Source organism: Triturus cristatus, chromosome 3_1 (assembly GCF_964204655.1).
Source record: "Triturus cristatus chromosome 3_1, aTriCri1.1, whole genome shotgun sequence".
Taxonomy (NCBI): domain Eukaryota; kingdom Metazoa; phylum Chordata; class Amphibia; order Caudata; family Salamandridae; genus Triturus; species Triturus cristatus.
In genome coordinates, this window is record NC_140583.1 from 873822466 (window position 1) to 873835103 (window position 12638).

General features: G+C 46.1%; 1 protein-coding gene across 2 annotated transcripts in view; it reads right to left on the reverse strand.

The window, feature by feature from the left end:
* The window catches only part of PPIG (peptidylprolyl isomerase G), a 270573-nt gene that overhangs the window by 16753 nt on the left and 241182 nt on the right, over nt 1–12638 (reverse strand). For both annotated transcript variants that reach the window (XM_085645353.1, XM_085645352.1), the window contains exon 12: nt 7811–7947. In XM_085645353.1, coding sequence (XP_085501479.1) covers nt 7811–7947 — 137 coding nt within the window. The remainder of the gene's footprint in view (nt 1–7810; nt 7948–12638) is intronic.

Here is a 12638-nt window from a genome sequence, read left to right on the forward strand (position 1 = left end):
TAGTAATACTCCAGCATACATTAGTGGCTGAGGCGACCAGCCCTGAGGCAACTTTATACCTAGAAGAAAGGCTGAACCCTCCCCTTTTCCCTTCTATGACATGGTTTACCACCTACACACCATAGCAGGCTACACCCCGGAAACTAATACGGCATTGAAGCATGATACCTTACACTGCTACGATTATTCCCCCCCCCCACCTTGTTTTTCCAATGGTCACCATAATTTTTTCATTTCCTGTAAACAAACCCAGGACTCTTCATGGCTTATGGGATGAGTGCAGCTGAATCTCCTTCATCTGGCAAAGCGGTGACCTAAGCCGACGAGGGTACCACATCTACCTTGCACAGCAACATAGGTAGAGATCCTGGATGTATCCTTGAGCACCAAAACCAATGTGCGTAGCACAAAAATAGGAGCACCACTTCTACAACTAAGAAGGTCATGCTTTCAATCAACCCATGCTTATGGTGCAACGGTAATTTGACCTACCTGTAACTACAAGTAATTCATCATGGTCGCACTTTTTTTTAATAGTCATTAAAAGATTGAAACACTTGCAACATCTAAATGGCACCAAATGGAGGTCCGTTGACGCCCACCAGCAGAAAAAAGAGAAGATGGACTAAAAAAAGAGTGGAGAATTCCAGACCCAACGACTAGATGGCGGAATGATGCACCACATGTGAATCCAGAAAAGATTTATGCTGCAAAAATGAAACCATCCCTTTTACAACAGTCATTTAGGATCTGGGTGTATTTTAATCTTTCAAAAAAAACCTTTATGGAGATTGGGTAACTGTGCTCACCGAGCATGAAGGTGTAAAGGTGACCGAACCCCCATCCCATCCTTATTCAAATGTCCAACCACATGCAAATCAAGAAATTCCTCCGGTGCAACCATTTTTTCTTTAAAGTCGTCTTTCAAATCACAAGGTCTTGTGATCCTTACTCTAGTCTTGGATGTAATGGGCATGGACTCCATTGTTTGATTGTTTTTCGCCCAACGGGTCACATTAGGAATGGAATAGTGAGTAGGAAAAGAATAATGGCCATGCGTGTTGAAAAAGACTAATATTGAAGTGAAAGATATCTGAAGAAAACACAGGCTTCCAGGAAGGAAGGTGGAAACATGTGAATTCAAAGCACTACACGCAATAAAAAGATACTTAAAGGGTAAGTAACATAATCTGTTTGTAGCATATGTGGCTGTGGCCACCCATACTCTGAATCGACTGTAAAGCAGTACTCTCCTACACGGTGGCTAACCACTGGATGGTGCAGAGTTTGACTAGCTCTGCCTTGCTGTTTTGCAAGGATGGCCACATGTTTTGTAAATGTGTGTGGAGTGGACCATGTGGCATATTTTCAAATATCCACTTGGCGATCCCTGCTTTAGAAACAGCAAGGCCTTTATGAGGCTGTGAAAAGAGTACAAATAGTTGTTGGGTTTTACAGAAGAATTGCTGAGGTGAGCGGCTGCCACTGCTTAACACTTGATGAAGACCCTTAGAGCTGTGGTAATGTCAAAGGGCAGCACCTTGAACTGGTAGTGTTGATCGCTTACTGTGAAGTGGAGGTAGCACTGAATAGGTGGATGAATTGGGATGTGAAAGTAGGCATCTTTCAGGTCCACAGTGACCATGAAGTTGCCTTGTTGCAATAGGGGAATGAATCCTGTAGAACGACCATGTGGAAATGTTCTGACAAGATGGATCTGTTGAGAGGGTGGAGGTCGAGGATTGGTCTCAGAAATCGGTCCTTCTTGGAAATGAGTAAGTTCCGGGGAGTAGATGCCTTTGCCCCGGTGCTGATAGGGCAGCAGATCTATGCTCCTTTGAGTAAGAGTGCCGGAAACTCCTGTTATTGTAATGTGAGATGTTCTGGGCTGAAGGAGTGGTGTCTCCCTCTTACCCTGGATACATGCTGTGTGATCCGGGGAAAAGTGGGCAAATCCGTTCTTAGAGGTAGAGGCTCCCTCACTGGGAGTACCTCTGGCTCGGCCTTTGGAACTATTCCCTGTGAAAGAGCCCCGTGAGAAACCTCTGCCACCCTTTTGGTAGGAATTGGGCGGTTCTGGGAAAGTGGCTTTGAACCCACTTCTAGCCAGCTACTTCCAAAAATAGCCCCTTCCAGAAGGAACCTGGAGGGCCCCAACTGCTTTAACAGTATCTGTGTCGTCCTTGATATTCTCAAGCATAAGGTCTACCTGAGGTCCGAACAGGTGCTCCCCGTAGAACGGCAAGTTAACAAGGTGGTGTTACACCTCTGGCTTAAAGCCAGACACATAGATCCAGGAGTGGTGCTTGAGGATGATAGAGGTGTTCATTCCTCTGGATGCTGTATCAGTTCAATCTAGGGCACACCTAGTAGTTGCATTGGAGATGGGTTTGCCTTCATCAGCGAGTTACCAACCCCGGTTACGTTATTGTTCAGGGATGTGCTGAAGGAGCCCCTCCATCTCCTCCCAGTGAGCCCTATTGTAACAGAAGAGACCCACAGAATAATGCTAATGTATAGTCACAGCCACTGCTACTCTCTTTCCTGTAGCATAAATACTCTTGCTCTTCTTGCCAGGAGGTGGAGCGTTGCCCGTGGCCTAGGCCGCTTCCCTCTTTCATGCAGTGGGGACAACAAGGGAGTTTGGGGGGGGGGGGGGACTTGACCCCTGATGTAAAGCGGGTCAGAGGAAGCGGCCTTGTACTTCTCTATACAACATGTGAAGAATTGACAAGATCCGTGAAAACCTCATAGGCAGATTGTATCATGCCCTTTAGCATAGGAAGGTATTGAACAGAACGGACTGTCTTTAAGCGCATTTCTTCATCCTCAGGGATAACATAGTGCTCTACCTTATGGCAGGCAGCCACACATTAAATAACGCGGTGATATGCAGTGGTGTTATTGAGTGTGGAGGCACTGACTGGTATGTGTTCTAGATCTGGGTCAGTCTGAGGGTCCAGATCATAATCCTCCTAAAGAGTGGACTGGGCGAAGGACTCAGCCAGGAAATAAAGGTTAGAGGTGCCTGTGTCTGAGTATGACTCCGGTGACCTGTCAGGAGAACTCATAGGAGGTAAGGGCAGAGGTGGTGGTAGAGAAAGTGGAGGTAGAGGTAGAGGAGCAGAAGCTTTGTTCTTAAGCTATTTGGAATTCTGTGGCATGACTTCCTTAAAAGCAACACAACCAGGAGTGCAGTTCCTCTGGGAGAGAGGGGGGGGGGGGGGAGGAGGGAGAGCGATTAGTCTCTATAGAATGCCCTCACACACCTAGCAAGGTATCGTGCTTCATCATAGGGCTGTGCTCCTCATCGGGCCGGCGCTGCAATGCCCGACGGGCTCCCGCGAAGGGGCTCTTTTTCGGAGATCTTTTTAGAGACAGCCGTATGGGTGCGGGGGGGTAGGTGCAACAAGTGTAGTGAGTGGTGGTGTGGTGGGTTAAAATTAGGTATGGTATTGCCAATCAAGGAACAATTTTATTCTGGTGGTATACCAGCCTAATTAAAATAGGTGACCCCCAAGGGGATTATGATGCTCCCCAGGGAAGTAGAAAGGTCGACATGTTTCTTGCCCTGTGCCCAATACGGGTCGGTGGCAATTCTTCAGGACCAAGTGAGAGAGTGCTCAAAAAAAATAATCTCTACTACATAGTGGGTGATAGTAAACTTAGTACATCACCAAAGAGAGTCCATTGGGTCCCAAAGGGGAGTGGACCCACTGTTGCGAGACCTGGAAGAAAAAAGAAACGAAAACAGGACAACACAAGGAACAAATTCAGCGTTCGTCATCGGTGCTTACTGGGTGGCTAAGGTGGGCAACCGTCCAATGGTGAGACTCATGCTATCATGACTAAATAGGTGCCACCATGGCTATCCATCTAGAAGACTACTCGGGTGGAGTTCGTGATGGAAAAAATAGACTAACAACTACAAAATACAACACCATACGTGTCAAATGCTGTGGACTACTTCATGAAGTAATGAGTGGCGTGAGACCGCGATTAGTGGCAGAGCAAGTGGCGGGCAGAGTGCATTGAAAAACTGCCGTCCCCAAGTTTATGTGCTAATTCGTTAGCGGGGTAACGTGGGATGCAAAAGTGGCAATTTGCGTACAATGCCGCCGCCTCCAAATCTCAGGTCGCGGATGGCTTCTCAAGTTGTGAGGGTGACATGGAAAGCCTAATGCTCCCAGTGCCAATGGCTACGAATGAGAGGGACTCCATAAGGGGAAGACTCACCCCCTGGGATACAGATATTGCTGTACGGGTTCGCCAATAAAGCCGGAATTAGCTCGCCCTAAAAAACGTACAAGAAAGCGTTAATTTACCTTCAAATACCGTAGGCGGCATGTCAAATGCCGGCATTTAGAGGACTGTACTCACGAAAGTTGGGCGTGCATGCAGCCGTACTCCTACTGAGGCTTTGGCTTCCGTAGTGAGGAAACGATGGTGTGTTCAAGATAAAGGAAGTGCTCGCACGCAAAAAGGTAGAACGACTAGACCGTATGCTTGGACGGCCATCTTGGAGATGAAAAAAACTTTATTGCTAGGTCAACGCGGTAACGGGAGCAAAAATTACTGATGTTACCACAGAGGGGTTGTTCAAGGACGAGTATCAGATTGCATGATTATATGTAAGGTGGTGTGATTTTACGAGGTATTGAATTAAAGGATTCAGGCGAGCGTCTATTGAGGTGACGCGATAGTAGTGTAACCCGGGATGTGTAAGAATGCAATGCAGTTGAGTAAATCGAAGTCCTAATTATTGTAGGACAAGGCAAATTTAGAAAATTACTCCAGATACAGGTGCATAAGACCAGTAGGTATGGCCACATAAGTTGGAAGTGACGATGTCAATGTCTGTCATTGTAACTTGTAAGGTGTCATCTGATGGGATGAAGAGCACCACCTGTGAGCGGTCCAGGGGCACACAACAACGCTGTTGTCACCATCTGGTATAAAGAGTGTTCGTGGGGTGGATCATGTATTATTCAGTGTTGCTCATGGTATATCATCGTTGAGGCCGATTGTATGGCTCGAGATTTTGAAGATCCATTGTTGTTCTTTTCTGAAAAGGGCATCCTTACTGATCACAGGAAAGGCTTGCAAAATTGTCCACGTCAGGTCATTGGCCGTGTGGTTCTTCTCCAAAAAATGTGTGCACATTTTGGTGTTAACTTTTTTGCACCTGATGTTGCTCCGGTGTTCGGAGATTCTGATCTTGACTGGACGTGTCGTCATGCCCACGTACATAAGGTCACATGGGCATTGAATTAAGTAGATGCAGTTACGTGTATTGCAGTTCGTATGGATTTTTTGTTGCCAAGTTAGAGAAACCGAAAATGTGATGTTCCTACTTGCTTTTGTGAGATAGCATGCGGTACATTGCCCACATGAGTAATGGCCTAACACAGGTGGTAGGCCCCACAGTCGCTGGTTAGACGGTGGTGGTTGTCTAGGTCTGGTACTGATAAGAAGGCTTTTCAAATTGTTAGTCCTTTTGAATGCAAATTGGGACTTGGGGGTTTGCCAGTCTCCTAACGACAGCAAATTCCAATGTTTTTTGAGGATTCTTTGGATAGAATTGGATTCTGGTGTGAAAGTGGTTACACACGTGATTTGATCAGTTTTGGTTTTTTCCGTAGAAGTCAGAAGGGTGTCCCTGCTGGTATTTCATGCTCTCTTGTAGGCCGTTTGAGTGATAGCCGTCGGGTATTCTCTCCTTGTTAAATGGCCTGTGAGATCATGTGCCTGTGTTTTGAAATCCTCCAACGTACTGCAGTTGCGTCGAAGTCTGAGGTATTGTCCGTATGGCAAATTATCACGTAAAGCCTTAGGATGGAAACTACTAAAAAGTAGTGGACTATGGCTATCTGTGGGTTTTTTGTAGGTTTTAGTATTCAGGCCTGTCGGAGTATTGGAAATGAGCAGATCCAAAAAGGAAAGTTCATGGACTGATGAACTGGCGGTGAATCGTAGATAGGAGTTAAGACTGTTAACCCATGACACGAAGAGGGGGATGGAGTTCCTTAAAAGCAAGCCTGCGTTTCTTTGGCAGGGTCTTCTCTGAGCAGCGACCTTGCAGTTATGCGGATGCATGACAATCCTCCTCTGTATTTCGCCCAGCCCCAGCTTCTCGAGGATTGGGCTCTGCTCAGTGTCAGGAGCGGACAGCTTCAGAGCGGACAGTGGTTGTAGCGCAGACAGCAGAAGCTTCAGTGCCAGTGGCACTTTCGGCCTCGAAACGCTTCAAGAGTTTGGCACAGTCGGGCATCCTCAGACTCTAGGCTGGACAAGAGTTGAGGCCCCTGGAAGGGTTTTTCCTAGGTTTTGAAGCTTTGCTTGGGCTTTGACCAGCGCTCTGAGACGGTGGCACACCAACAGGTAGAGGCGGCTTCGGAAGAGGGTTCGACGTTCATGCCCCAGAGGGGCCTTGTTCAGCTCTAACATTCAGCCGTTTCTGGGCTTTGAGAAGGGCTTGAGTATCAATAGTACTCACATGAGGTGTGGTCTTCAAACAAGGACCGGAGCTGACCGAGGTTGACGAATCGTCCTCTGGTGCCTCATCTTCTTCCAAAATTTCTTCCTGCTTTGACTCAGATACGTTGGAGTCAACGATTTCTGAACTGGGCTGGCATGCAGTGTGGTCTGTGACTCACCCAATTCCTCGAGAAGATCACCTCACTGAATATGTCTAATGTTTCCAAAGACAATTTGAAGATTCTGCTGTGGGCCCACCACCTGTCCCGTGGTTAAAGCAGAGATTTCTTGCTGTGGAAAGCCAAACCGGAGTTGCACCTGCTCTCATCGTGGACTGGCGAGAGACCAAGATTGCAGACAACGTGGAGATCAGACATGGGGTATTTAGAATGGCACTGTGGGCACTTTCTGGAGGGTGTCTGTTCCATCATGTCGAGAGCGTGGTCATTCTCTGAAGGTAGACTGGAGCACGTGGTTGCCCTGCCGCTCTACGATGATGGGCTCGAGGAACAGAACAGGCACTGTATGAAGTAGATCAAAGAGACGTCCCGCCACGGTATGGAAGGCAACGAACTCTGAGTCGATTATGGGAACCAACAAGTTTGTTGAGACTGGGAGCAATTCTGTTTTAACCCGATGGCGAAGAAAAACAATCTAACAATGGAGTCAGTGCACATGCACATCGAAGACCAGGTGAGAAGTCACTGAGACTTTCTGAGTAGAAAGACTTCTTCAAACAAAAACAACTTGCAAACGACCTAGTGCAACACTAGATTCCAGAAATATGCATAGCATGTCTCAGGTATGTGGTGTTTATCCAGTGTATCGAGACTACTCAAGAGTAGTTATCTTCAAGAATGCAATGGGAAGTATGGGGCTCATATGGGGTTTCCAAGGTAGTATACATGCCCTCACTCCAGTTTCGACTGGAAGGAAGCTGAAACAAAAGTTATTGTTCCATTGGCATAGGTAGAAAACGGCATCCACACAAGAAGCCAGGTGAGCTGATTAGAACAGTAGGTGAATATGATTGTCATGCTCTAGAACCACAAAAGATGTCCAAGAGACACCAGTCCTCATGAATGAGGCGAAAAGGACAAGAGATGGACATGGAACATGAAGGTAATCATAAGGTATTTAACCTTTGTTAAGCAAGAGATATGGGGGTACCCTGAGCAGCAGCCAGGACACTCAATGAGCCTGGTGATAGACAGGTGCCCAATGACATTAGAATAAAAAAGGAACAAAGATAATACAAAAAGTGTTGCATGCCTAAAGACACGTGTTCAAAGTAACAGACTAAAATCAAAATTGTCTGACAGCAATTCCTTACTTGTCACCCTTTATCCAACGCTCTCCACTTGGAGCACGCATCCTTTGAGCTCTCTGCATTTCTTGCCTCCAATGTGGAGGAGTTTCACTTCGCCTGAAGCGGTCTCGTGACCTGGATCTGGAAGGTGTCCGATAGCGCTTGAGAAGTAAAAAGAAACAAGGTCACTGAAACCACCTACTTCTCCAGAAGCAACAATTATTCTGCAATAATGTCTGCTTAAATAATGCATTTCAGAGTATAGAGAAGCTGCATTATAAAGATCACATATTTCTAGTGAATATAATTTTCAGCATGGGCGCTGTAGGAAATCTGTCTTTTCTGCATGGTCATTCTAGATTATTAATGTTTTTCTGAAGCCTATTTTATCTGGACTTAGAACGATGTGCACAGTTCTTCCTGCTAAACAGCCTGTGCTCCTCCTCTAAACATGGTTAAATGAGCTTATACCTGATTGACATATTTAACTTGCTAGTCCCTAGTATATGGTGTTTAAAATGCACCCAGGGCCTGTAATTTAAATGCTACCTGTGGACTGCAGCACCTATTCTGCCATCCACAAAGTGGGCCTGTAAAACATGGCTTCAGGCCTACCATGTGTAGCCTGACTGCAGCAGCTTAATAAGCTGCTTCAAAACCGGTCATAATAACCCATTTTTACAGGCGGTAAACTCTGTTTTTAAACATTAATGTCACATCTAAGTACACTTCGCTGACCACAAGGTGCAAAGTGGAACATGTGCAAAATATAAATTGGAATGTTCCTCCAGTGATTAGCCCTCAAAATGATTTTCACTGGCAGGGCTGGATCTGAATCCCACAAAAAGTCAAAGTACAGATTTTAAAAGTTAATAGGTAGATTTTTATAGGAAAATGCTAGAATGGTCATTCAATGGCTAATTTTCATCATTTATTAAACAACCAATTCATTGAAGTGATCTATTTAATACATATTTAGGAGACTCTCCAAATTTGCATTAGCTCTCCAGCAGCTGCCCAGCCAGTGCTTGGCCTTAATATGGTGGGAAAACTGCTCCCAGGGCAGGAAAAAGGGCCTTGGTGTGGGGAGGTGTTTTGCTCCCCCTTGCAAGAAGGCCAGTTAGGGTGGATCTAGGAACTTCATTGACTTGAAAAGAGCCTGCATTTCACAAGTAAATGTAAGGTGAGACCTGGAGAAGGCAACCCTTTATCCCAAACCCCACCAGCCAGCTAGGCTGGCATCACAGCCAGCGGGCAGGAAGTTACCCCCAGAACCTGTTTGGAGTGGACACAAGGGAGAGGCTGCTCACTTTCCTGGCTACATCTCTGGGTTGAAACAAGAGTTCTGCACAAGGGAAAAAGTTTCTCTAGCTTGGATTTTAGGAGTGAAGAGGCACTGTAGGATTGTTCCCACTAAGGTAATTGGGAACTGCCGGAAAAAGTGGGTAGGGCAGGCAGCTCCCAGGAACCCTTTACTCATTGACTAGTTAGTGTCACGGAGTCACCGCTACCTACTGGCTAGCACAAATCATAAATGTAGCACCACAAGGAAGCCCCTTCAGAACACCTTCTAGACCTGCGTAAGATCAGAAGAGGACTGGACCTGCTGTGAGTAACCTGTGAGGAGCCCTGAAGGACTTGACCTGTTCCCTCTTGAACCCAGGACAAGGAAGTGTGACTCCAAGGGTCTGATAGTTCAATGCCTGTGTGGCTAGCCGGACACAACAAGCTGCAAATAACCTTCTTCATGAAGAGACCTTTACCAATTCAACTGGGATTGGACATTGCAGGTGGCCTTTTCTGGAGTGAGACCTGGCTTTTCCAGAGGAGCTGGTCCAGAAAAGATGGGAATTAGAAAATGTTTGGAACTTTACGATCTCCGAAGCAGTCAGGGAGACCTTGTCTGATTTTGATGCACATTCCTCTGATACAGCTTCAGGCTTGCCCTGCTGGAGGATTCTGACCTCCATAAACAAGACTACATAAGAAGGTAGAAGCATTGATCGGGGCGAACCCACTCAGTGTATCAGACCTGCGCCACATTGTGTCGGCCTGAAATCACACCTAGGTCCAATCTACCTTTTCCATAGACGATCATTTGTGTTTAATACTTTTTAGCACTATTTCTATTTAAAAATGCATATCTCAGTTTCACCTTATTGGTCGTTTGCCGTTTTTGTGTTATTTTATTTATTAAAATTTACTCTGTTTTGGGCTTTTTATTGTTTGGCGTTTTGATTTTATTATTTTTATGGTTCTGCATAAATACTGTAGATATTGCCCTAAGTTAAGTCCGCCTGCTCTGTGCCCTAGCTACCAGGGCGTTGAGCTCAGGTTAACTTATGGTATGTTAACCCATTTGTAGGAGGCAACGATTACCCTGAAGGGTGTCCTAGTGTTAGGAACTTTGGCGAGCACCATGACAAGTTAGTGTTACCACTCCTTGGGGTGGTGGCCCACCCACCACAAATAACAATCCACTTTATCGATGTATTTTATGGACGTTGATGCTACTTATATTTTTCCTATATTTCAAAGCTGGTAATCGTGGTACTAAACACATGTCAAGCAATTAGGCTATTTTCTGCATTCAGCTGACCAAACAAACAAAACAAAAACACACACACACACACCCCCCTCCTCTGCTTCAGCAGGTTTCCACTCATAGGCACCACTTTAGCAATGCAACTTTAGCAACTAACACCTCTACACGCACTTAGATAGGTTAGCATATGAATTTATTTAAGCGAACTATAATGGCAACCACTTTGACATGTAAATTACTTTTTGCGCTCTAGCACTGTCTTATGAATTCACATTCTGTATCAAATAGCTTGTTGTAGGAAACTGGGCTTCTGTTGCAGGTATCCCTACATTTTGCCCCCTTTTTAGGTACTAGATGCTGTTTTTCGACTGTGACAGTGCACTGAGGCCTGCTAACAAGACAGCAGTGCCAGTGCTCCTTCCCCAAAACAAGGTGTTGTCTAATTGTGCTACAACTGGCTAAGGACCTTAGCACCCCTGTAAGTCCTTAGTAAATGGTACCCCAGGTACTTAGGGCATGAGTGCTAAAGAGGGTCCCAAAGGGCTGCAGCATATCTTATTCCCACACACAATTCCACACAGACTGCCATTGCAGGCTGTGTGACATGGTGCAATACCAGAGTGAAAACATGACATAGCACACTTCAGTGTGCCATGCCAAACTCACTGCATCTAAGATACGTCACCCCTACCGCAGGCTTTTGAGCCCTAAGGCAGGACACATAATATTGTATGTGAAGACATATCTGCATGAGCAGATATGCCCCTATGATGTCTAGTTCAATCACTAGATATTTCAAGTGAGCAGCTAAGCCATCTTAAGGTATGTACTGGGCACTGGTAAAAACGTGTTCCCCAGCTACATGACGGCTGCACTGAAACCAGACTAGTTTCTGACCCCTAGGGGTGAGAGTCCACACTCTCAGGAGGTCATGAACAATACATTCTCTGGAGGGAGGTGTTTTACACCTCCTCCAGGAAGGCTGGTTTTTGGACCTGGCCCTTTTGGCAGGGTTATCCCCAAACCGATTACCTTCTTCCTCCTATTTTCTGACCCTCTTTTTGTTGGCTTTAGGACTCTGGGCACTTTACCACTGCTAAACAGTGCTCAAGTGCACATGCTCTCTACTTTTAAACATGGTATGATTGACTTAACACCCGTTTGGCATATTTAATTTATCTGCAAGTCCCTTGTACAGTGGTATCCCATGTACCCAGGGTATGTAAATAAAATGCTAAAAGTGGGCCTGCAGCGCAGATTGCGCCACCTACAGAAGTAGCCTTTCAAACCTGTCTCAGGCCTGCTACTGCAGAGCCTGCGTGCGTAGTTTACTATCACATTGACTTGGCATTTAAAACTACTTGCCAAGCCTTAACCTCCCCTTTTACTAAATACAAGTCACCCCTATGGTAAGCTCTGGTTAGCCCTATTGGAAAGATGCTGTGTAGGTAAAAGGTAGGACATGTGCCTTTATTGTGTGACATGTCCTGTTAAAGGCAAACACCCTATTTTGTCTTTCTCTACTACGAGGCCTACTCCTCTCATAGTCTAGCACTGGTAATTCCCTTATATATGTTGAAGTGGTAATACCTGATCTCAAAGGAGTAGTGCTGCCATGTTTGGTATGGTTAGAATGGTAGTGATAAATCATGCATAAGGGTTTATGTGGATTTTTATTACTATTTTAGAAATGCCACTTTTAGAAAATGGGCATTTCTCTGTGCTTATAACTATGTGGTTTGCAGCCTGACTCCAATCCATGTCTGGGCCTGGTTGACAGCTACACTTTGTGCATACTTTTCAGATAGCCGTAAAACAGGATGGGCTGGGTGTGACAAGAGAAGCATGAATGTTGCGCTGGTCTGCCTCCCTATTACGGACTGCTTTGTGACCCTCCCCAGAGCGCTCTTGGGACTAGGAGATTCACTATATCTGTGTCACTAGTGCGTAGAGAGCGCTTTAGCTCTGCCAGTATGTGGTTAGCGCTATTTTGCTGCTTTCTAGATCAAGGTTAGCAGCATGTGCCGCAACTTATGCCCCGCAGCAAGATCTGTGCCCCGTTTAAGGAGGCGCCGCAGTGCTGAAGAGAGCCGGCCAGCGAGGAAGTGTGCCTGGGAAACTTGTGAGCACAATGGCCCAGCTGTTCACAACAGGTAGGAGGGACAGAGGGGTCTCAGCAAGAAACTAGGAGACGCTTCCTGTGCCTCACGGCCCGAGTGCACCAGCTGTGTGCCCTGTGGAGGCTCCCAACCTCGTGTGGCCGTGCCCAACTTGAGGGGCACACTCTTTCTTTGCGGGCATTGTGTC